At 46.5% G+C, this 26,375-nt stretch overlaps 1 protein-coding gene across 7 annotated transcripts in view; it reads right to left on the bottom strand.

The window, feature by feature from the left end:
- The window catches only part of NEDD4L (NEDD4 like E3 ubiquitin protein ligase), a 371,283-nt gene extending 345,150 nt beyond the window's left edge, over positions 1–26,133 (bottom strand). For 5 of the 7 annotated variants that reach the window (XM_073343623.2, XM_073343622.2, XM_073343624.2 and 2 more), the window contains exon 1: positions 25,655–25,801. In XM_073343623.2, coding sequence (XP_073199724.1) covers positions 25,655–25,702 — 48 coding nt within the window. In that variant the 5' untranslated portion in view covers positions 25,703–25,801. Of the gene's footprint in view, positions 1–24,765; positions 24,785–25,654 lie in introns of those variants that run through there. The other 2 variants (XM_073343628.2, XM_073343632.2) reach the window with 2 other exon arrangements.
- Positions 26,134–26,375: the final 242 nt, after the last annotated feature.

The raw sequence follows: 26,375 nt of genomic DNA, 5'->3' as shown, positions 1-26,375 counted from the left end.
TCTTTTAGGGGCCAGCAGACCTAGTAGATAGTGAGATAGTGGGCAGGGTGAGATGGTGGGTGGGGGAAGGTATGGGGAAGGTACCTAGTGGGGGTGAGATGGTGGACAGGGGGAAAGTACGGGGACCCAGGCCCTCCCTCTCCACCAGTCCCATCCCAGGGCCCAAAGGGGTTGTGTGTATTGATTACCTCTTCCTGGTGCACATGACCATTCTCCCCTGGGGTGGTTCCCACCTCCCCCTCTCTTTGTTTTGGGGTGTGGTCACAGCCTCCAAGCAGGAGTTCCCATTCAGGCTCAGAAACAGTCAGTCAAATAAGCATTCTGCAGGTCTCTTCCTAGTGTCCAGTTATTTTCACTTAACCGGGAGTGGGGGAGGGGAAACGTGTCAGGCTGGCCCCTACCCTCCCGGGTGGGTCTTTCCCCATGGTCCAGACCCTCTCCTGTGGGTCACTTTGCCTCCAGAAACTGCAAGCCAGCTTGCTCCCTTTGGACAGCCTCTCCTTCTCACTCCCTAGCTAACAAGAGTCCCCTTTTGAGAAAATCCTTCATTTAGAGCATGCTCTACAGCTGTTGAGAGGTGGGGCCCTCTCAGCCTAGTACTCTCCTTCCCTTCCTAAGCCCTTGTCTACACTATAGAGTGTTGTTGACAAAAATTATGTCAACACTCAAAAAGCGCTATAATAAAAATTGGTATTGCTTGTTCACACTCGCTCCCTCTGTCAGCAGAGTGTGTCCACAGTTGGGGCACTATAATTGACAGTGTGAGCAATGCACCGTGGGTACCTATCCCACAGTCCAGCTCGACAACTTCTGTCGCTAGGTCTTGTGGGAAGGCGGAGCGGATCACAGCATATCTTGGGATAGAGCTCAATGTCCCATGATGCATTTCTTTCTGTACCAGCATTCCATGAGCTTCCAGCTTTCTTTCACATTTTTCAACAGCCCTTCTTTGCTGTGCACCCCAGCATCTTTGAGAGAAGGAATGGATCCTGCATTGCTCTCCTATGTTCTGATAACTGTCATGAAAACATCGCGGATGGCAGTGCAGTTAATCACAAAGTTCCTAACTGAAGACAACTCCCAGTTGCCTGACATGCTGCGTGATATGGATAGGAGCAACTTTAGATTGCTTTTTGCATTCACGGAACAGCTGCAGATCGTAGACTGTCGCTTTGGGACTCGGGAAACAAAAACACTGAATTATGGGATCATATGGTCATGCAGGTCTGGGATGACTAGAAGTGGCTATGGAATTTTCAGATGTAGAAAGCCACTTTCCTGGAACTGTGTGTGAAGCTTGCCCCAGCACTACGGCCCAAGGACAACAGAATGAGAGCTGCCCTATTGGTAGAGAAGTGCATGGCAATCACTGTGTGGAAGGTGGTGACTCCAGACTGCTACCGGTCGGTCAGGAATCAATTTGGAGTCATGAAGTTGACCACTGGGGCTACATTAATGCAAGCATGCAGGGCAAGTAATTGCATCCTGCTACGAAGGACTGTGACTCTGGGAAATGTGCGTGAAATAGCTTTGCAGAAATGGGTTTCCTTAACTGTGGAGGGGTGATAGATTGCACACATATTCCAACGGCTCAAGCACAGCTGGGACATCACAGCCTCCTCTCCCCATACACTGAGCAGATCCAGCAGATCCACAGTGGTCCAAGCAGGACAGCGTTTGCTGCAATAAGCCACCATGGTCACCTGGGAAGATGCAGTGAGACCTCTCCATCACCAAGCCAACAGGAAATGGAATTTCCAAAATTCCTAAGATTTCTAAGGCGGAAGGGTGGATGGTTGTTTTACGTGGGTGCAGGGCAGTGGAGTTCAAATGGCTGACCAGAGCAGTCAGGATGGGCACTGTGGGACACTTCTGGGAGGCCAATTAAAGTGATAAAATCAAGCATGGTGTCTACACTGGCACTTAGTTGACAAAAATGTTGTGCAAAAAGCCTTATGTCTCTCGTTGGGGTGGCTTTATTTTGTTGCCAAAACACGGTATTTTTGCTGCCAAAAGTCACATCACAGAGCTGCCTTTTGTCAACAAAACTCTGTAGTTTAGACAAGGCCTAAGTCCAGGGGTGGTGAGTTATATGGGCCCGTGGTCCCCGGGCTCCAGCAATATTCAGAGCCCGGCTCCACCAATGTTTGGGGCCAGGTCTCTCCCCTGGCCCTGCCTGCTGCCCCCATGAGCCTCCTTGAGTGTCCCCCGGCCCCCACTTGCTGCTCCTGCGTGCCTCCCCCGGGCCCTGGAGTGTCCCTGCCTGGAGTGTCCCTGATGTAGAGTATCCCCTACATCTCCACGCTGACTCCGCTCTGCTGGCTCCCAGCATCAACTGCTGCTGCAGGATCCTAGTGCCCCCTAAACACTAGGGCCAGGGCAGGCTGACCCTGCCCCTGCCCTGTCCGCCATGGACTCTTCCCTTTTCCAGCAGGATCCTCCACCGGCATAGGGTACCCCCTTGCCTGCAGTCACCACTCCTGCCCCACGCTGGGCAAGGGGCAGCCCCAACCCCAGTGAGAGGCAGCAGCAGGGGAGGAGGTGCATATGTGATGGCGGCTACCCCCACGCACCCACAACAGGGGAGGCAAGGGAGCTTCCTGGACCTGAGAGAGGCCATAGGAGCACATGCTATGGCAGTGGTGCAAGGTGAGCATGCGGCCAGGGGGAGCGGCACCCCTCCCCCGGAGTTTGCTGCTGCCGGTGAAGAGAGAAAGGGGGGGGGGGGGAGAAGTCCTCCTTTCTGGCCTGAGCCCCGGGGCAGCCTGCCTGCATCCAAAACTCCTCATCCCCAGCCCTGCCCCGCCCCAGAGCCCACACCCCCAGCCAGAGCCTTCACCCCCTCACACCCCAACCCTCTGCCCTAGCCCTGAGCCCCTCCCACACCCCTCATCCCCAGCCCCAGCCAGAGCCCTCATTCCCCCACACCCTAACCCTCAGCTCCCTCCTGCATCGTGAACCCCTCATCCCTGGCCCCACCCCACAGCCCTCACCCCTGCACCCTAACCCCCATCCACACAACCAAACCCCGCATCACCAGCCCCACCCCAGAGCCCTCACATTTTTACATTATTTAAAAAATATATACATCTGCTTACAAGGCAGGTGTCAAGGGCCGGGACTTGGACCTGTTCTGGGCACCACCAAAAATTATCAAGCGTGCCTAATTACCTGTTCTGGGCACCACCAAAAATTACCAAACCTGCTGCCCCTGCCTAAGTCTCCACATGGGGGTGTGTAAACCCCATCACAGGAACTCAGTTTGATTACTATGGACAGAAGATCTAATGCCAACCACAGTAAAAGAGCGAGCACTGCATAGACTGAAGCTCTAGACACACACTTCTTCACAATGTCATTGCTTTAGGTTATCACATTTGTGTTACCTGCAGGAGGGCTGCCCTGACCATTCTTGGGTCTAGAAAATAGATGTTCTTCTTGCTTTCATGTTAATCTTGTTCCTTAAACTACCTGAACATGTCATAGTGGCAGCTACCCACCAAAGTTAGAGGTTGTAAGCGATTCTGAGCCCATTATCTCCAGTTTTATCATGTGCTACTTCTATTGCCCCTTACTGCTTTCCAACAATAGCGTAACTCAGAATTGAACAGACACCAGGGTATTGCATCCAATGAATGTAATAAACAGCAGTATTGTTCCAGGGAATTGGGCAAGTCTGAATACTTCTTATCTCTTTCATTTGTTGCCTTTTAGTTTTCGTTCTGGTTCTTACGATAGCATGCTGTGGACTCTTCCAAAGAATTTTTCCCCCCCTTCAGTTGTGTGGGGTTGGTACAAACCCAAAAGAGAGTAATCTTTGACATGATATCAGTCTCAATTCACTGCATATCCACATGCAATCTTATATTTGTTACCTCTTTGGACTGTCTTTCTAGTTCTCCCCTTCCCCCATCCCCCAAAAGTCAGAAGTTTATTCCTTCCCCTGAAGGTTATTGAAACCAATACAATCTCTGTAAATACTTTAAAAGGTGGTGGCCAGCCCAAATGGCCATGTCTTGCATTCGTATTGAGCGTCTAGATATGTAAATCTTAGTTATTTGCAGTGACATTTTCTGATGGGAATATGTAAGTAGGCCTCTTCCTACTGATGTTAGGAATTCTCCCAGGGAGATTGGTCACCAGATTAGAAATCACTGTCTCTACATATTGTTTAGCTCTTAGTACATTTTAGGGGATAATACCCCACAGTTCTCCCCTCTTCCCTCCTCTAGTCTTTATTGGAACCCTACAATGAAACAAGCCAATCCTGAAAATTTCACTTCCATTGACTTCAAGCATGGCCCCTTCTTAAATCATGTCTATCAGGTACTTAAAGAGACAAGGTGTGTAAGGCAATATCTCTTATTAGACCTACTTCTGGTGCTGAGACACACAAGCTTGACCTGTGTAAGCCTGAAACCCCGTCTTTCACAAGTTCGTCCAATACAAGATTTTACCTCACCCACCTTGTCCCTCTAATATACTGGGGCCAACACAGCTACAACACTACGTATCAGGTACGTATGACATTTGTGGAACATGAGATTTGCAATCTCTGGAGGGAGATTTTCAGAAAATTAATGGCATAATGCAGATCATTCTTTGCACTCTATCACCACACACTTCCCATTTGTCTGGGACATGACCTAGAACAGCAGTTCTCAACCAGGGGTCTGCAGAGCCAGTTCAAGGGGCCATGGGGCTGAAGCCTAGCGGCCTGAGCCCTGGCACCCCCCACAGGGCTGAAGCCATGAGCTCTGAGGCTTCCCCTGCCCTGGAGTTTTTAATAGCACTTTGGGGGCCTCAGAAGGAAAAAGATTGAGAACCCCTGACCTAGAGGGAAAGTCATGGTCTTTTTATGATACTGGAGAACTCTTTTAAAAGGTAGTCATGGCTTAAAAATTGAAGCCATTTCCTCACACCAACCAACTCTAGTACACAGTTGAAGAGTTTATTCTTAATAAACCATTGTTCATAAATTATGGTTTAATTTAATGCAGAGCTGTTAGAAAAGACAAGGAGGAAAAGAAAGAGTGGCTCAAGATAAGCCACTTCTCAGCAAACACCTGAGGACTGTTAAGGGACAATTCATCCTGGGCTGACACACTTGGGCTAGCAGAGCACACACTTGGGCTAGCAGAGCACAGCCGTGCACACAGTGCTTTGATGTTGTGGCTCCGGCTGGAGCCCTGATTCTGAAGCCCACTCCCTCTCTAGGCTTCAGAATCCAAGCCACAACTCCCAAGAACAGTCTACACAGCTATTTTTAGAGTGCTAACTCCCCAAGGCTTGCTGTTGTGGGCCACGTCAATGTATTCAAGAAGTCCTGGGAACACAAGAGAATTACAGTCAGCTTAACTCCTGCCTCCACGAGAAGCGGTAGCTACGTCGGCGGGAAAGCTTCTCCGAGCACTTGGGTCAGTATAACTTATGACATAAATTGTACCAAAGTAATCTGTCGTGTAGACATAGCCTAAGTTGCCATCAGGGGATGGTAAGCCTATAGTCTACACACGTCTGTCCTAGTTTAAAACCAGTTTTGCTCCAAATGGTCATTCCCACTATTATGTGGGCAATACTTCGGTTAAGAAGGCTGTCTGATTCCTGTATACACAGGTCACAGACTCCCAATGGCAGGAACCATAGGTGCCAGAACTCAGTCAGACCAACTGGATAAGCATGGTTGACACACAAGGTACCGTAGCACAGGGCCTGGTCTAAGAGTGGGAGAACTGTAGAATTTCACCTCAAAATAGGTAAAGGCACGAGGGAGTGTACACTCCGAGGAAGTGTACTCAGAGACCCAGTGCTTAATAAGAATTGAAAGAGGAGCTGGTGTTCAAGCAATTTTTTACTTTCATAATTGACCCGGCAAGCCCCAAAAGGTGCCAGGGCTATGAACTGCCAGGGCTAAGCTCTGGCACAAATTAAGCACTGCAGAGACCACAAAGGGAGCAGAGGTAACCCTGACAGCTTCCACCAGCAGTGTAAATTAAAAGCTGTCCCTTGCAGTTTTAACTTATGCCAGAGCTGGGTGACAGTCAGGGAGCTGCAATTGGCTCCTTGGCAGCTTTCCTCCCTCCTCCTCCCCCCAAACACTATACTGAAGCTGTGCTCAGGGGCAATGGAGATTAACCCCCTAAGTCTTATCTTCCCTCTTTTTGATGGAATCATTTTGGCTAACCAGAGAACAGCAGTGGGAACTCTCTCAGACTTCTGGAGAGATTGATGATTTCACAAGAGGTTTTTCTCCTTTGTCAGGAGTTTGAGCTAAATAGGTGTTAAACAAGAACAGTAAGCAAAACAAACCCAATTTAGACAAATCAGCCTAGATCTCCCATCCATTCTCAGTTAAATCAGCAACCAGGCTCTTGTGATGTCAGAAGACCACTACCTCTTCTGTTCTTCCAAAAAAACACAGAGATGTCAGAAGAGTTGTTTCCAAAAGATAACAAAACTGGTAATCCCGTTACACTAGAAATACAGGAAGGATATTTAAAAAAAAAATATATAACTTTGGGATTTTCTTTGAAGAGTTGGCACAAGGTTCAAGCAGATTCCTTTGTAGATCAGCTTTACAGTAAGTTCATTACATTTATAATGTTTCAAATGTTTGATACGTGCAAAAATGGGAATGAAGTGTTACAATTCAGGTTTCCACAGCAATGCTAACTCACACATTCAGTACTTTAATCACACTATTTGTATTAAATACTTCTCTTAATATACAGACTCAGCAGGGAAGGGTTACTGTTAATTCAGGAGCCTTCACTTTCACATTTCAAACACTGCAATTTTAATACTGAGAAACTTCTGTATTCCTTGGTTTTTTTTTGGTTTTTTTTGTTTTTGTTTTTAAATAAAACGAAGGTTGTGGTCATAGTGTTTACTGGTGCTCACAACTAATTACAGACAATTTGAAGAAACTGGATTTTAATTAACATTTGCATTTAAACTTCCTATGTTACCCAATTAAGGTTTGGGCATTTAGTTCTGCTTTTCATCCAACCCTAACACTTCCCTCCTCTCCCCCACCCCCCGCCCACCTCGCCTGCTGCACACACACTTAAGCAGTCCCTAGAATGCATTCAAGGGATTACCTACACCACTGAGGAATCCAGTTGTAAGTTATTTACAGCACAAAGGATACGAACACCAAATGGTAAATGTGTTGGTGGTCTGAGGAGAAAAGCCCAGAGGTGGAGCTGTACAATGAGTTTGAGGGACCTAACCAACAAAAATCGCTGTCTGCAAAATGCCCTCAAGTGAGGGTGTTCTGCACATAACTGCCAAGCCAATCAATTGGTAGCAAGGAGGATGGGAAGAGTAGTTTAATTACAGTGCATATGGACTTGTGACTCCTTAAAAAGCCCCACTGTTAGAAGTATGACGGCAGGGAAGGCTGGGATTACTGCTGTTCAGCAGTTGAAACAACAGACATTAAAACAAGCACAGAGAATACAGTGGGTCAATATTAACAGTCAGGGTTAAAACAAATATATAGTTAGCATCCAAGAAGAATAGGATGCCATATTAGGAACGATGGAGCACATTTGCTGAGGCACCAGGACTGGAGGATAAGTCCTGTCTGCACTACAGTTCCACCATTACTACCACCAGTGGAGTGGAAACAGGTGAATTATGGGTAAGGCAACCACAATTCAGCTCTTTTGCACATTATGGGATTAAAGTTAATGTTATAAAGTTGACATTAACTTTAGTACCATAATGTACAAAAGAGCTGAATTATGCTTGCCTTGGAAACCACACACTTGAATTTCTTTATACTATGGAGGTTTTTATGGATATTTTCATTTACATTTTAGTACAGGCTCATGCCTCACTGATTCTTAAGATTCCTGTCTGTCACACTCAATCGTTCACACTTTTTCTAATAGCATAGTTGTTCAAGATCTCATTTTAGCTAAAACACACTTAATATTTTCCAATTAGACGTGGATTGACGGGAAAAGAATACTGGATAAAAACTGGTGGACTCATATACACAAACAAACCAAAATGTGCTCATACCTGCTCCCTTTAGAAAAGGTAGCTGTGGCAAGAGAGACCACAACTTTACATACAGGTCTGGCACACGGTAAAATATTTCACAGTGAATGGTTATTACTCATCAGCAGAACAGGAGCACAGTGCCTGCTAAGGAACCGTAAAGGAGCAACGCTCTTCCAAACACAATACCAGACCAGGCCAAAGAAGAGCCAATTTTTTTTTTTTAAATAATGATAACAATCATTCATTCATGGGACAGTTACCTCAGGTAGTTACTAGTCTTCTCCTGGGCAGCAGCTGGAGTTGGGAATTTCATGTGGGACCTGTTATGCTGTTGGTAGGTTTCCAGGGCAATGTACTGTTCCAGGTTGTGCAATCAATGTAGCCAATCTGCCAGTTGGACTTCCCAGCAGTCACTGACGGAACATGTTCCCTTTTTCCCCGCCCCAGAAATACATTGACCAAAAAAACAAAAACAAAAAAAGGAGGGGGGGGCGCACAAGTTAATGATAAATGCAAGCCTTAGCTGGGTCATCATGACAAGTATCTAGGACGTGCCAGATTCTAGAATCCTGAAATACGGTCTTTTCGAAGTAGGAAAAGGACAACTCTTTTCTCACCAAGCAAGAGACAATTATGGTCTCTCTTGTCCCTTGTGACCACAGGCAATGACTTTTGCCACAGCTAGTGAAACCTTCTCTTGATTGCAGTACAAGGAGGTGGAGGAGTGCACTTGCAGAAGCTTCCATAGATCGGGATACGTAACTGTACTGCCAAAACGAGTGAGTAGGTCCATCACTGGTCTTACTGAGGTTATACTGGAAGGCTCTTCTGGGTTTTTATTTTGTAGCATTGCACCTTCATAATGCAGTGTCATATACTATTGTGCTATGTAAGATATAAGTAAAATAGGATTTATTTAAGTTATGGTTTTCCAGCAAGAGGCAATAGAGCAATCCAAGAATCAGCTGTAGTTACACAGCCCTGATAATTTGGCATTTTAAAAAAATACCTTAAAGTTCACCAGACAGAGGACACTTATGGCCCTCAGTTCCAGGCTGCTGGAAAGCTAACTGGCCCAAGATCCTACGTTTGTTTTCCAAGCGTTCGTTGCTATCTAAAACCAATGACATCCACCGGGCACAATTTAAGGAGTTAAGCAACTCACTCACTATAGCACATTACATTTTGAAGAGGCATCTAAATGCAACCATCTCCCCCACACAGCTCCCCATTCTCCCAAACAGGGTATTACAGTACACACTGTAAACACCTATTTGGAAGAACAGGGAGTGCTGTGGGGGAGGTTCTATTGCCTTTAATCTTGATTCTGGTTAGATGTCTCTTCAAATTTGAAGTGCTATAAAAAAATGCATATTTTTCTCACGTCCCCATATACTGATTTATTACATAATGGCCACAATACTAAGCAACACTACATCAAATCAAGCCCTTAGAAACAAAGAACTGAGTTACAAGCCAATAAACTGAAAAATTTGACAGATGTAACAAGCCATATATACAGTCCAATTTAAATTTATATGTTAAACTACAACCATGAGTTGGCTCAGTGACTGCAGAAAGTCTTGCGCTCTGTTAAAGATTCTTATTCCAAAAGTCAGTTTAAAAATTATTTTGTGGAGTCCAAACAAGCAAATACTGGCTGAGATTTTTTTTAATACAGCTATAATTTAATTCAGTGAACCAAGATTTAGCAAGACCTTGACCTAACCAGAATACTGAAGCAGAGTTACTTGAAAATAGTTATTAGTTATCCATGTATTGAGTGAGAGTTCCCCAGTAGTATTATTATATACATTACTCCATGGAACAGCCAATGTGTCTTGAGCAGCCAATTATGTAACTGCCTAACTCCATCATCCACTGCATCAAAGCCCGGATTTGCTCTTTCAACACCACCAATCAGCAAAAGTGAACATATAAGTACCCTATAGAGTCAAAGTCTGGGCTTCTTTTGTTCCCAGGGCTGGCATTTTGGGTGGGCGACCGCCCAAGGTGCTATAGTCAAAAGGCAAGGAGCAGGGTGGGCCCAGAATGCGAAGCCACAGAAGGGAGCTTGGGGCAATGGTGGGGTGGGAGGGGGGAGGGTAGGAAGGCACCATGGCCTAGGGGCAACCTGGAGAGGATGGGGGAGGATCAGAGGCCACCAAAATAGAAGTTTGTCCAGAGCCCTATTTTTCCTAAGGCCAGCCCTGTTTGATCCCTGCCCCCGAGCATCGGGAACAAATTCACAATTGCTCTCCCACTTCTCTTTGCTAGAGAACTCATACCCCTATCGGACATTGCTCCTGGGAGAATTCTGCACCACTGCACATGTGCAGAATTCATGTGCCCTGCAGATTTCTTTGCTTCCCCGCTGAAAAATGACCTTCTGATGGGGAAGCAAAGGGAAGCTGCAAGAGCAGTCACATGCACCTCCCCAGCAGTACAGGTGCATCATTTCGGGCACCAGGAGAAAAGGTAAATTACTGCTGGGGATACCCTGGCTGGTGCTGGGTCAGACCCAACCCCATGCATCCGAGCACCCCCATACCCAGAGCCCCCACACACCTCCAAGCCTTACTTCCTGTATCCAGAGCCCCCTCCCCTGCATCCAGCTCTCCCCAGCCTCACCCAGGGCTGGAGGTGCCCCGACTCTTGGCTCCTACCCTGCGCCAGGATCAAATGCTAGTCCTGGTTGGGCTGGGCATGGGGAAGGAGTGCACTTCCCCTGTATGGAGTGGCCAGGGCTGACCCACTCCCAGAAACCTTCCCCACCCCATTGCTCCTCAACTGCAGGGAGACTTGTGACTGTGCAGGGAGATGCTCCCTTATTTGCCCAACTCCTGGGCATCCAGACCCCCTACACACACACCCAAACCTCCACCACAGAGTCCCACCCCCGAGCCCCAACCCTTGCATCCGAATCCTCCCTCACCCCTGTACCCAGACCCCCGCTGAGCTCTCCCTCCACATCCAGACCCACCCCTCCACCAGGAGCAACCCCGCTTAGCCCCCCACACTTGAACCACCACCCTGACAAGCCTCATCCCCCAACATCTTGACCACCGTGACGAGCCCCCATACCCGAAGCCCCACCCCACTGAGCCCCAACCACCTTCACCTGGATGGCCCCTGCAGAGTCCCATTGCCCCTGCATCTAGAACACCCTCCCTCCCCCCCCCGCCCCCCAAACAAGCACCTTTGCATCCAGATCTCCTGGCACTCAGATCCCACACTGAGCCCCCCACACAGAACCCTCTCACCCCACACCTGGATCCCCCCCCGTACTAAATCCCTCCACACTTGGATCCTGTCAGGCTGAGCCTACCTGCCCTCACCTGGTGCACCTGACATGGAGGGGCAGGGCACCGGAGCGTTTCTCAGGCAGGCCCTGCCCTTGCGCTGTGTCAGGATTGACGTCTGATCAAAAGGTCACACTAAGAAAGTTAAATAAGTTTTTGCAAACAAGTGACAGCTATCTTCCTAAGCTTCCTAAACTATTAGGACCCAAATATTGTGGCATATGAAAGGTAGTTCCCCCCACTCGATTGTTCCTCCAACCTGTAATAGATGAAAGTATATATTATCTTGATGTTAAAGTAATTAGCTCATTCTTAATATATGTATTCCTTGAACAGGTACCTCTACAGTTTTATAAATATTGAGATAAATAATTGAACACATTAAAGAACACGCAGCCCCAATCAGCAGTTTGCCATTGTTGGGTTTAACTTATTTATATTCAGTCAATGCAATAAACTTTTTCCCATAGATCTCAGAATAAATGCAATCAAATCCCAATCTTTGACAGCTTCATCTTCCCATTTCATTTTATTACCTGGAGATTAGTTTTTCTCTACTTTCCTACCACCCCAACACCACCACCACGACACAGGCATGAGCAGAGAAACAAAGTGGAAAGCAGAGGTTCTTTAGAGATTTTGTCAAGGTAATTTTGCTGCTTCACTTGCACATGCACAAAGAGAAAGCAGACCTTACAGAGAGATACTCTTGATACCATTTATCTCAAGCCTGGCATCACTGCAATAGGTCAGAATCTAAGTTTTCTGATGACACAACCATTCTGTTGCTGAGAAGATTCCCAGGCTTTAAAAAAGTCTTATTCCTATTCACTATCCTGCATACACCCTGTGATGCTATTTAGTGTGATAATATATAAGAAGAAATTTTAAAGTCCAGTAGAAGCTGTGCAATTGAAACAATTTTTGATTTTCTAAATAATAGAGTACAGGAAATATGCTAGTTTATCTCAAGCCTAGAAGTGGAACTTTATCAAAGCTTAAAAAACAAAAACAAACCCCAAGAAATAATTGTACACAAGTTCCTGCATGGGGGGGGGGGGAGAGAAATTAATAAAGACACAGTGAGTTGGTGTGAATGATTCCAATAAAATGAAAATTAACTTTTTCCCTTTATTACAAGACTAAAAGAAGGAACACCTATCCAAAGACCCCAAAAAAAAAAATGAATTTAACAGCTTTGTTTTGGCTTGCAGTAGTAACACATGTGCTCTCCTCCATACTTCCTGCCTCCATTCTCATGACCAGTAGCATTTTAAAATGTACAAGAATCCTGATCTCTAAAAGCACAAATCTGGCATGTAGCCATATCCTGCCAGCTCATAAGAATCAAGACAGAGACCTCAGGGAGAAAACTGCAATTACATATACTGCATTTGTTGCCCAGTCAGAACTGTTTCTGTGTAGCAGCTCTCATTTTAGAGGGACAAGCAGTTCAGAGAGTTTTATGTTATATTTTAAATCAGAAGTGGGATTTTTGTTTTGTTTTTTTTAAATAAAGCTTCCACACCCACCAAATAAGAGTCTGGGCACGTCAGACTTGACAGTACTTCCTTATCAACATTTTACTTATTTCCACAGCTAATTTATTTATTTACTGCACAAGAAGTGTTTTAAATTCATACCTTCACTTTTATTATCAAAAAGCTATGATATCCAAGTCAGCATGACAGTGGGTTGAAGGCTTTTGAAAGCCATACACACTTCTTAATTCCTGCTGATGGTAAACACTAAACTGAGTTGCAGTGCCCAGTAGTAGAACTGTATTCCTCTTTCCTGGTGTACAGTCACATTCTTGAAATGGAATGTTTACAGAATTGCACTTGTTTCTTTCACATGGGACAGGGCAACCGGATGACATTTGTTTTGCTGCTGTAATAAAATCTTCTTACGCAAAGCCATTAAAAATTAACATTTAAAAAGAAGTACGAATGAGAGCCAGAGAGGCAAAGGAACTTATCAAAGTTAGTAGGATTTACTCCATAGATTGCAAGAAAGAGAACACACAAGCTATGAATGGGTCAAGATTCTGTTGAAAAGTTATAAGAATCTCTCTCTGGTTTTGCTCCTATAATTTATTACTGCACCCCAGCTCTTACAATGCAAAGTATCATGTATCCAAAGCTCACTATGGTTTGGGGGGCAGGAGATTTCAAATGTACTTACCAAAAAACCCAGTGTACACCCCTTACAAATCTTGTTTAAGCCCTAAACCTACGTCTCCCAAAGGGTTCTGTATTACAGCAGAACCTCAGAGTTACGAACACCTCAGGAATGGAGTTTGTTCATAACTCTGAAATATTCAGAACTCTGAACACAACAACATTATGGCTGTTCTTTCAAAAGTTCACAACCAAATATTGACTTAATACAGCTTTGAAACTTTACAATGCTAGAGAAAAATACTGCTCCCCCTCCACGTTTTTTTTTTTTTTTAAGCAGTTTACGTTTAACACAGTACAGTACTGTTTTTTGGTTTTGTTTGTCTCTGCTATTGCCTGATTGCATACTTCTGGTTCTGAATGAGGTGTGTGATTGGTGTTTGTAACTCTGAGGTTTTACTGTTCTCAAGTTTACTAAATTCCCATCTTCTTCTAATCTAAGTCAGTCAGAAGTGCTAAACCTGGCTTCAGTTATCAGCCAAGCAGTTCATGTTAATGGATCACTTGAAATCCAAGGTTTCCATCTACACTAGATAGTACTCCACCATTTCTTCTTGCTCCAGGACTCTCTGAATAGTTGTTGCATATATCGGTTAGCTTCAGATGCAGCACTGTGACAGTGTTGCCGAGACCTGTGGATTGTTGCACCTATCCCACAAACCCTGACACAGCTCCCTTGAGCAGATGCATCAAGTCTGAAATACAGAGAGTCTATAGTCAAGGAGGAGCTGCATCCAGGCTACAAGAGGCAGGGGCTATGCCCTGTGAAGCCCTCACACTTGCAGATGCCAATCACCTCCTCAGGCTGTGTGATGCTGCTTCTTCCAGCATCCGAAAGCCCACCCCTATTGCTTCCCCTCTGAAAACTCTACCCAAATTTCACTCAATGTCTGACCGGCTATAGCAGCTCAAAAAAAGAAAACTGCATTCACAGGCTTATTAAGTAGCTACAGCCTCACAGAGCCATGTTCATAATATCAAGAAGCCTGATGCCTCCCTAGAGTTATGTTGGGATGTTATACAAGAGGCTAAGGTGTCTTTTTCAAGACAGCACTACTGATGCACAATGATGGACGTGATCACTTTCATTCTACCATTGGGCAGTGCCCTCCAACAGCCAGTCCATGAAATGATGCTTGAAACAATTCTGTACCAAGAAACAAAAGGGAAGAGATGGAGAAGCTAAGCTCTCTTTCGCAAGCCCCTCAGTAGCATTACAGAAATCACTGCAGAGACACATCCAGCACCATACTTCGCCAGCGTTCAAGAGAGAATGTCAAGACAGCCTATTTTCCACTGTCATGAAAGACACTGGTTGGCCAGACCACAGAACCCACATTTTAACAAAGCAATACTACTTTAAATACTTTAAGCTAGTATTTTATTTGCTAGTGCTGCGAATACAAAAAGTACATACCTATTACTCATTAAAAGCAGGGTTAAAGGTAAGCCTTTGTTAAAAAAAAAAAAAAAAGAAAAATCCAAAATTACTGTACTACACAGACAACTGCAACCCAGTAATTTTATTGTCATAGCAAGAAAACACACACATATATAATTACTTACATCCTTGACGCTCATAACAATGCCACTTGCTTATAAAATGCAAACATCTAATGCAGCCGCTATTTTTCACAAGATCTTGATGCAAGTGTCAGTTCTCTGTTTTACTAATCAAAACTCTGTACAGTACCCAAGGTGGGGAGGAGGAACAGGTATGCAGTTACAGTAACACAACTGGCTTTTTTGTATCGTACATATCTCCAACAATTGCAAGTGACTGTAAATTAAGAATAGGAGCATTGGCTGTGACGTTTCAGAGAGGTTACCAACCGCCCCACCTTTGCACACTCATAACTTTCCAAAATACTTAGCACTTGCCCCAGGCTCAAGGTGGAATTTTCCATATTTTGTCTCTTAAAATGTTTTGGTTTTCTTTTTTTGTAGTTTACTTTATTTTGAAGAGAGCCTCCAGCCCATTTTTCAATTATGGGTCACTGTTCCCACTGCAATTAGGTCCTATCATTTTGCATAGAAAAGATACAGCCAAGTTGCTGTGCTCTTAACCAGAAAACCAACTCCAAACAGACAAGAGCAGAAGCCTCTAAGACATGGTCTACACCAGTGGTTCTCAAAGTGGGTCCGCCGCTTGTTCAGGAAAAGCCCCTGGCGGGCTGGACCGGTTTGTTTACCTGCCGCGTCCGCAGTTTCAGCCAATCGCAGCTCCCACTGCCCGCGGTTCGCCACTCCAGGCCAATGGGGGCTGCGGGAAGGGCGGCCAGCACGTCCCTTGGCCCGCGCCACATCCCACAGCCCTTCCCTGAACAAGCGGCGGACCGGCTTTGAGAACCACTGGTCTACACTACATGGGTTAGGTCAATGTAAAGTGCCATAGCTTCCTCTCCCTGCTTCCCCCTTTATCAGGCCCAGGTACTTTCCCTTAAGCCCAACTAGGCAGCAGGTGATCAGTCATAGGTGCACTAGACCATGCTCACTTTTAAAGGGGCCAGTTAACCTGTGATGGTGAGATTTTTAGAGTTACTGTGGAATATGGATACCATTCTTTCTATGGTAATTACGTGTCCAAATCCCTTCGGCTACTTTGGAAGCCACAGCTATATAGTCTGTTTTAGTGTTTATGCTGCAAGTGTATAAGACGGACTGTTGAATACAGCACAGAATAATTATATAGCACCAGTGTTCCAATAACATGAGAACACTAACTTTTGCATTTCTTACCTAATAATGGTGAAAGCTTAACAGCTATTCAGCAGTTTGTTGCATTTGTTATACATACACCAGTCATAACGATAACATAACGATGCTGCGTTGCATACGAGAAACGGAGGATTTTCTGGACAAAACTCAGGATAGGCTTCTACGGGCACAAAGCTCTAAAGATTTAGAGCAGGGTGCACAGCGGAGCCAAGAGGCCAGTGAAGAAGCTTGGCAACATGTGACCTCCAGAAAAAGAAGAAGGGGGAATGTCCGGGTTCCCGCAACGCGGACACAGGTAACTAACCGCTTTCATGTTCTCTCCACAGGTACCGTTGCGGAGAGTGGACCAGATGATATGTCTGGGGAGAGAAAGCAAAAGGAGACTCCGCTGGTTGGAAGGCATGAGATGCGCTGTCCTGAGATGGGGGGTTCCACGACCACCACTCCCAAGAGAAGGAGGCAGGTGGTGGTGGTCGGGGACTCTCTACTCCGGGGGACTGAGTCATCTATCTGCCGCCCTGACCGGGAAAAACGAGAAGTCTGCTGCTTACCGGGGGCTAAGATTCGTGATGTGACGGAGAGACTGCCGAGACTCATCAAGCCCTCGAATCGCTACCCCTTCCTGCTTCTCCACGTGGGCACCAATGATACTGCCAAGAATGACCTTGAGAGGATCACTGCAGACTACGTGGCTCTGGGAAGAAGGATAAAGGAGTTTGAGGCGCAAGTGGTGTTCTCGTCCATCCTCCCCGTGGAAGGAAAAGGCCTGGGTAGGGACCGTCGAATAGTGGAAGTCAACGAATGGCTACGCAGGTGGTGTCGGAGAGAAGGCTTTGGATTCTTTGACCATGGGATGGTGTTCCATGAAGGAGGAGGGCTGGGCAGAGACGGGCTCCACCTTACGAAGAGAGGGAAGAGCATCTTTGCGAGCAGGCTGGCTAACCTAGTGAGGAGGGCTTTAAACTAGGTTCACCGGGGGAAGGAGACTAAAGCCCTGAGGTAAGTGGGAAAGCGGGATACTGGGAGGAAGTACAGGCAGGAATGTCTGTGAGGGGAGGGCTCCTGCCTCATACTGAGAATGAGGGGCGATCAGCAGGTTATCTCAAGTGCTTATATACGAATGCACAAAGCCTTGGAAACAAGCAGAGAGAACTGGAGGTCCTGGTGATGTCAAGGAATTATGACGTGATTGGAATAACAGAGACTTGGTGGGATAACTCACATGACTGGAGTACTGTCATGGATGGTTATAAACTGTTCAGGAAGGACAGGCAGGGCAGAAAAAGTGGGGGAGTAGCACTGTATGTAAGGGAGCAGTATGACTGCTCAGAGCTCAAGTATGAAACTGCAGAAAAACCTGAGTGTCTCTGGATTAAGTTTAGAAGTGTGAGCAACAGGAGTGATGTAGTGGTGGGAGTCTGCTATAGACCACCGGACCAGGGGGATGAGGTGGATGAGGCTTTCTTCCGGCAGCTCGCAGAAGCTACTAGATCGCACGCCCTGGTTCTCATGGGTGACTTTAATTTTCCTGATATCTGCTGGGAGAGCAGTACAGCGGTGCATAGACAATCCAGGAAGTTTTTGGAAAGCGTAGGGGACAATTTCCTGGCGCAAGTGCTAGAGGAGCGCTTTTCTTGACCTGCTGCTCACAAACCGGGAAGAATTAGTGGGGGAAGCAAAAGTGGATGGGAATCTGGGAGGCAGTGACCATGAGTTGGTTGAGTTCAGGATCCTGACACAGGGAAGAAAGGTAAGCAGCAGGATACGGACCCTGGAGTTCAGGAAAGCAGACTTCGACTCCCTCAGGGAACGGATGGCCAGGATCCCCTGGGGGACTAACATGAAGGGGAAAGGAGTCCAGGAGAGCTGGTTGTATTTCAAGGAATCCCTGTTGAGGTTACAGGAATAAACCATCCCGATGTGTCAAAAGAATAGTAAATATGGCAGGCAACCAGCTTGGCTTAACGGTGAAATCCTAGCAGATCTTAAGCATAAAAAAGAAGCTTACAAGAACTGGAAGATTGGACATATGACCAGGGAAGAGTATAAAAATATTGCTCGGGCATGTAGGAATGAAATTAGGAGGGCCAAATCGCACCTGGAGCTGCAGCTAGCAAGAGATGTCAAGAGTAACAAGAAGGGTTTCTTCAGGTATGTTGGCAACAAGAAGAAAGCCAAGGAAAGTGTGGGCCCCTTAATGAATGAGGGAGGCAACCTAGTGACGGAGGATGTGGAAAAAGCTAATGTACTCAATGCTTTTTTTGCCTCTGTCTTCACGAACAAGGTCAGCTCCCAGACTACTGCACTGGGCATCACAAAATGGGGAATAGATGGCCAGCCCTCTGTGGAGAAAGAGGTGGTTAGGGACTATTTAGAAAAACTGGACGTGCACAAGTACATGGGGCCGGATGAGTTGCATCCGAGAGTGCTAAAGGAACTGGCGGCTGGTGATTGCAGAGCCATTGGCCATTATCTTTGAAAACTCGTGGCGAAAGGGGGAAGTCCCGGATGACTGGAAAAAGGCTAATGTAGTGCCAATCTTTAAAAAAGGGAAGGAGGAGGATCCTGGGGAACTACAGGCCAGTCAGCCTCACCTCAGTCCCCGGAAAAATCATGGAGCAGGTCCTCAAAGAATCAATCCTGAAGCACTTACATGAGAGGAAAGTGATCAGGAACAGTCAGCATGGATTCACCAAGGGCAAGTCATGCCTGACTAATCTAATCGCCTTCTATGATGAGATTACTGGTTCTGTGGATGAAGGGAAAGCAGTGGATGTATTGTTTCTTGACTTCAGCAAAGCTTTTGACACGGTCTCCCACAGTATTCTTGTCAGCAAGTTAAGGAAGTATGGGCTGGATGAATGCACTATAAGGTAGGTAGAAAGTTGGCTAGATTGTCGGGCTCAACGGGTATGTGATCAATGGCTCCATATCTAGTTGGCAGCCGGTATCAAGTGGAGTGTCCCAGGGGTAGAATATCTTCATAAACGATCTGGAGGATGGTGTGGATTGCACCCTCAGCAAATTTGCGGATGATACTAAACTGGGAGGAGTGGTAGATACGCTGGAGGGCAGGGATAGGATACAGAGGGACCTAGACAAATTGGAGAATTGGGCCAAAAGAAATCTGATGAGGTTCAATAAGGATAAGTGCAGGGTCCTGCACTTAGGACGGAAGAACCCAATGCACAGCTACAGACTAGGGACCGAATGGCTAGGCAGCAGTTCTGCGGAAAAGGACCTAGGGGTGACAGTGGACGAGAAGCTGGATATGAGCCAGCAGTGTGCCCTTGTTGCCAAGAAGGCCAATGGCATTTTGGGATGTATAAGTAAGGGCATAGCGAGCAGATTGAGGGATGTGATCGTCCCCCTCTATTTGACATTGGTGAGGCCTCATCTGGAGTACTGTGTCCAGTTTTGGGCCCCACACTACAAGAAGGATGTGGATAAATTGGAGAGAGTCCAGCGAAGGGCAACAAAAATGATTAGGGGTCTAGAACACATGACTTATGAGGAGAGGCTGAGGGAACTGGGATTGTTTAGTCTGCAGAAGAGAAGAATGAGGGGGGATTTGAGAGCTGCTTTCAACTACCTGAGAGGTGGTTCCAGAGAGGATGGTTCTAGACTATTCTCAGTGGTGGAAGGGGACAGGACAAGAAGTAATGGTCTCAAGTTGCAGTGGGGGAGGTTTAGGTTGGATATTAGGAAAAACTTTTTCACTAGGAGGGTGGTGAAACACTGGAATGTGTTGCCTAGGGAGGTGGTGGAATCTCCTTCCTTAGAAGTTTTTAAGGTCAGGCTTGACAAAGCCCTGGCTGGGATGATTTAATTGGGTATGGGTCCTGCTTTTGAGCAGGGGGTTGGACTAGATGACCTCCTGAGGTCCCTTCCAACCCTGATATTCTATGATTCATGTTCTCTTTTTAAAAAAAAAAAAAGGTTTCTTTCAGCAGAATGGCATTTCAATGTTTTACTATGCAAAACAGTTGACAAATATTACAAAGATGCTGTTTAAATATAAATATATATATAAAAAAGCTGTACACAGCTTTTTAAAAAAGCTTACTATATTTGTGTACTAAACAAGCATCCCTGTTTTTAGGATCGCAAGCTAGGCTGCCAATCTCTATAGCAGATTATCATTAATTTTAGCCACATCGTGAAGGCAGCCTATTGACAACAGGAAACAAACATCAATTCTCATCAATCTCTAAACACCATTGGGAAGATCCTCAACTGATGTAAATAGTTATGGCTTTTCAATGGCTTATTCAAATTTCAATGGAAATTTATACCAGCTGAGGATCTGCCCCCATAAATATTCAATGATAAATGACAAAACTCACTAGGTTTAAAAAACATTTTGACTGGCTTGTGAGAATTTTTACTGGCCTCATTTCATCACTAATGCATTACTGTGCCCCACAAAAGGGTTTAATAGCAGTATACCTGACAGATTCAACCTAAAACACTTCTTTACACTTTATCTTCAAAGAAAGAATGGTTCTTTATCTCAACTTTGTAATCTGAATATAGAATTTTACATATATCTGGTAAAAGGTTATTAGACACTGTGTTAGGAATCTAGTATCACAAAGAGAAATCAAAAAAGGTTTAGAAGATCTTCCACTGAAATTCTTAATGCTTGTTTAAATACAGAAAAATTAACTGTTGTGCAATTATGTTTTCAGTTGCTCATAATTAGCGTATTGTTTGTGTCATGACTAACTTCATAACTTGTTTTATCATAGACTATTCAGAAAAGGTAGGAAGACAAATCACAGATAAGTGTCTGATTATTTTTTATATTTTCAAGAGATTACATATGTGACTTAAAAATTTTGAGACAGAAAATCTTCCAATAGGTTAGGTGTTTTCTCACCTCAACATGAATTAAGAAAAGGATTTTCAAAAGCACTAAGTGACTTAGGCAGTTTTGAAAACCCCACACAAAATCCAAGTTAGAGTCTTGGTTTTTAAAAAGATCAGGGAGTGATGAACCTACACTGAAGAGTTCAGATCTTGAGCCGAACCTCCAGGATGTTTGGATCTGGCTTTGATTCAGACTCGTCTCTAAAAAGTGCACACACAAAATTATACACACTTACTCCCACAACCAGTTCTGATTTTTCCTTTACTGCATAAAAAAAAAAAAAAAAATCTCCCAACTCTCATGTGCACCTGACCCTCTCAACAACAAGGAAGGAACATGGGACCAGAGGGGTGGAAAAATTCACCTTTGGAGTAGGAGTAAGCAAATATATTCGAGGAAGCGAAACTAGGAATTTAAAGCAAAACTGCTGTTCCAGTATCAGCCACAGAAAGAGAAAAAACAAGGAGTTCTCAGGATCCAAGGGAGACAGTGATGGTAGCCTACGTTAAATACATTTAAGAAACCAGCTGTAATAGTTTCTTCTTTTGGAATTTTACAGACTACTTCCCATAATCCCATTGAAACCTGTGCAGCTCACATTTGTTAGCAATACGAATGATGCTCCACAGCACAGGCACGTGGTTTCGCAAGGGAGACTGCTCCAGAACAATAGAACTCCATCAGGAACAGCCAAACGTAACATGCAAAAAGCTAACCTCGCTTCCCACTTGCATCGTCTGTGGTACAATCTATCACCAGAGAGAGAGTTATAGGAGCTATATTTATTGTTAACAGTGCATCAAATCCATCATAGAAGTCACCTAAAATTTCAGCATGACTTATTAAATTTACTCTAATTCGACGTTTCAGACTTTAAAATACATACATAGTCAACTAGTATCACTTCCCATAACATTTTAAAGTTGTCTGGTTTCACTTCTAAATGCGGTATCATTGCCTATTCAAAAATGTTGCAGTGCCACAGAGGTTCTTTTAGTTAGGTACTTGAAACCCAAGCTAATATCTATTTAACACATACTTACTTGACATATTTCAGAGTGGTAGACATATTAGTCTGTATCAGCAGAAAGAAAAAGGAGGACTTGTGGCACCTTAGAGACTAACATTCATTTGAACATAAGCTTTTGTGGGCTAAAGCCCATTTCATCAGATGCATGCAGTGGAAAGTACAGTAGGGGTGTGTGTGTGATTATACACACACACAGAAAACATGAAAAAAAATGGGGGTTGCCATACCAACTCTAACAAGGTGGGCTATTATCAGCTATTATCGTGAGCTATTATCAGCCGGAGGAAAAAAACTTTTGTTGTGATAAAGTTTTTTTCCCTCCTGCTGATAATAGCCCACCTTAATCGATTACTCATGTTAGAGTTGTCATGGCAACCCCCATTTTTTCCATGTTCTCTGTAGATCTCTCTTCCTACTGTATTTTCCACTGCATGCATCTGATGAAGTGGGCTTTAACCCACGAAAGCTTATGCTCAGATAAATTTGTTAGTCTCTAAGGTGTCACAAGTACGCCTCATTTTTTTTTGGCTGACACGGACTAACACGGCTACCACTCTGAAACCTGTCAGGTGGAGCAGAATGGAAAGCCTGCACTGTCACTGTATAGGCCAAATCCAACACCTTTTACAAGCACAAGTATCAAAAGGAAAAAGCTCTCTCTCACACAACAAGAAAAAGAAAAGCCACAGAATTAAATGGTCACTATTCATCCATCTCTTCTGAAAGCAGCATGGTAGTTCCTAGACCTGGGCTCTCTTGACAGCTATACATTTGCTAGGATCTTCTGAGACATGAATGCCCCAAACCTCCACAAAGTGGCAAAGTATTGCAGATACAGCAGTTGTCCTAGTTGTTTCCTCAACTTATTAAAGCCCTCAAGCATTACAGTAACAGGCCTATGTCAGTGCAGGATTCTGAGCCTTTTACAGTTTATACTACAATAGAATCCTAGTTATCTGATCCGCTTGGGTGACATCAGAAGCCTTCAGATGATCCCAGTCAACAAAATAAGGAGAGAGTGCTGAGAGTTCTTTAGATTGAGCTTCCGCTGTATTTTGTTCCTGAGGATTCACATATAGCCAAGATTGCTTTTGAAGAGTACATGAAGAAGGTTTATAAAGCCAGATGAAGGAGGAAAGGAATTGCAGAGAGAGTCTAATTTTGTCTTCATCTTAATCATTTGAACAGCTAAACCCCCTCTAATGCATTCTCTCTTCCCCACGTTTGTACAAAACTTGTTTGTATCTGTTCGCTTTCACAGCTTTATAAACGAAACAATCCTCAACACACCAACACCCACACACAAAGGATCCTATCTAGTTTGAATTCAATAATGTAGTCACCTAGATTTGATTCAATTTGAGTACAACAGTCAATGTCAATAAGAACTGGAGTAGTTCAACAGCATTTACACTCAATCATAGCTACTAGCTATTTCCTTGGTTATCTAGATGCTGGCCTGTGGCAGCATTAAAGTTGACCCTAAGAAGATATATGAAATTGGAAGAGTTTATAAATAGAACATGTCACCTTTGTTTGGGTATTTGTTATATTGACCACTATGCATACTGACCAAAGGTAACTATTCTTTGCCACACACAGCATCCCAACAATGCAGTCTCCAATCAGAGGCAGTAGAATGGACTATTCTGTCTGCAAAGGTTCAAATTGTTAGCACCACCCATGTTTCTACACAAGGCACTAGTTAATAAAACTGGCATACACTGCATAATTTGGCTAACCAGCAGGACTGATAAGACAATCAAGCTCCATCTCCATTCACCATTAAACACAAAGTTGACTTTGACACTAGCTCCCAGATATAAAACACTTTGCATGCAACCCAAACATCTAGTCTCATTCATTATATATAACAAAATGTGTTTAGCCCCTCAGCAATTTGTATTCCTACACAGTGTGTTCAGAGAGACCTTAAGACAGACTTGGGAGCAGCAGCTGTCTTTCCACCTACAATACCTCAGTCTGAAGCCTAGTTCTTTGTTCCCAAATGTCTGCATCTTGCCACTTTCTGGGGGACACAGCCTCCTTTCTACTGACAAGGTGAAAGATCAGATAAGAGAAGAAGAACAAGGCAGGCCTAGGTGACACTACAGTGGCATAAAGAGTGTCTGTACAACAGAACTGAAACGTCCAAGATATCAGGTATGTAGTGCCAATGCCCCATGTCCTTACAGACAAATAAAAATACAGGGGCCCTGCTGTACAGAATTATACGGTACACAGCACTCAGGAGGCCGTCAGGATCAGGGCCCCACTGTGTTAGGTGCCACACAAGTAGAGGCAGACCTTGCCCTGAAGAGTCAAGGCAACAAACCGAGAGCGCAGGAGCTGAAGACAATGCATACGTACATGGTAAGTGTGTAGGTAAAATAAGACACCGCCTGCTCTTTGGATCTAAACAGTTAACAGTCATGGGCTTTATGCAAGAGCACTTGGTGTAGTTCTTCGCAGGAGAGCAGACTGAAGGCTCTACAGATTTAAAAATAAAACTCTCTCTGAACTATGGCCTCCCTGCCAGATAAAGATAATTTACATAGGCACCTCACACATCCATTATTATGTACATCGATATTACACACACACACACAGGGTGTGCCCGGCGACCTACAGTCACACTTGCGGACATACCAGTTGCTCTGACACAGCCAGAAGCAGCAGTCGGCACTGACGGCACACAACGCCCCGACACGTCCCCGGAGCCCCGCTCAGACCCAGCGCGGAGGCTGACAATGGCTCCGCCAGCCCCCGGCCATGCCGTCGTCAAACCCCACGCAGCCCTCACGCTCCCTCCCCCCAAAGGGTGGGCGGGGAGGAAGGGGAACCCCAGCGAGGCGGCCGCTGCCGGCAGCTCAGCCCGTTCACCGGGCTAGGAAATACCTGCGTGCTGAGTAACGCAGCACGGGTTGCGCAGTCGCCGCCCCGCGGCTCCCACACACCGGAGCTCCCGGCGTTCCCACCCGCGGTGCGATGGGCTGCCCGGGGGGGCGGGACCCAAGCCGGGGACGGTGCCGCGAGGGCCCAGCGGGTTACCGCCTCCGAGCCCTTCGGCGGAGACCGTGGCCCAGGGGCGCCCTGCCCCCGGCCTCACAGCACCTGCCGGCAGCGGGCGGAGAAGGGCTCCTCAGCCCAGCGCCGCCCCGCCTCACCGGGGGCCAGCGGCAACGGCTGGGAGGCTACGCTCCGTCTCCCTGCCCGAGCCTCGCCATTAAGGGAGCGGGGCGGAGGCGCTGGGGCTCTCCCCGGAGCCAGGGACGCTGCAGGCGGGGAGCGGGGCTCTGCTGCTTGCGGGGGGGTCTGGGGGCTGCCGCCGCGCGAGCGCCTTTCCCGGCCGGGTGTCCGCGAGCCGGATTACAGCTTCCTCCCCGCCAGCCCTCTGCGGGCAGCCCGGCGCAGGGCAGCGGCAGCCGCGGGGCCGGTGCAAGGGCGTTCCTGCCGGGCCCCTCCGAGCCGCGGGCTGGGACCGCGGCCGGGAATGGGGCGCGGGGGAGGTAAAGTGTCACAAGCCCCAGCGACTTACTTCGTCTTCAGAAAGTCCGTAGACCGGCTCCACAGCCCCGCTCGCCATGGGTCCCGCTGGGCGAGCGCCCCGCTCGGCAGAGGAGGGAGCGAAAGCCGGGCAGCTCTTTCTCCGGCCGTGCACGGGCAGGGCTCGCTGGCAGAGGGCACTGCCCCGCCGATGCGGGCGGGCAAGTAAATCCAGGTAAGCCCCGCACCTCCCCCAGGGCAGGGTGCTCCCTGCAGACGGGGGGCCGGGGCGGGCACTCCCTGCAGACGGGGGGCCGGGGCGGGCACTCCCGCAGCTGCTGCCTGGTGGGCGGGAACGAGAGGCGGCAGCCCCGAGCCCCGCTCTCGCTGCTGCTGCTGCTGCTCAGCTCCGGGCTGGCTCGGTAGCGGCCGTTGCACCGATCCTGCCCCGTCTCTGCTCCCCGCGCCCCTGCTGCCGCCGCCTCGCCGGGCCACCGCCCCGCTCACACAAACCCCAGCCAAGCTCCAGTCCCTTCCCAGCAGCAGGGAGACCCCGCCGCCGCCACAGCCCACTGGGGCGGGGAAAGAGCCTGACCCGCCCAATCAAAGACGCGATCGGTAGGGGCGTAAAACCGCCACGTTGGGTTGATTTGTTGGCTTCCCCCACCCCCTTTTTGGTAGCAGTTTTTGGAAATTAAAGGAAGGGGGGAAGGAGGGGAGAGCGGCAGGGCGAGGGGGACTGACTGTAACGCTCCCCAGGCTGTGTGGGGAGG

Source organism: Lepidochelys kempii, chromosome 5, assembly GCF_965140285.1.
Source record: "Lepidochelys kempii isolate rLepKem1 chromosome 5, rLepKem1.hap1, whole genome shotgun sequence".
Taxonomy (NCBI): domain Eukaryota; kingdom Metazoa; phylum Chordata; order Testudines; family Cheloniidae; genus Lepidochelys; species Lepidochelys kempii.
Note: the sequence above shows the minus strand (reverse complement) of the source record. Positions and strands in the feature narration are given on the sequence as shown.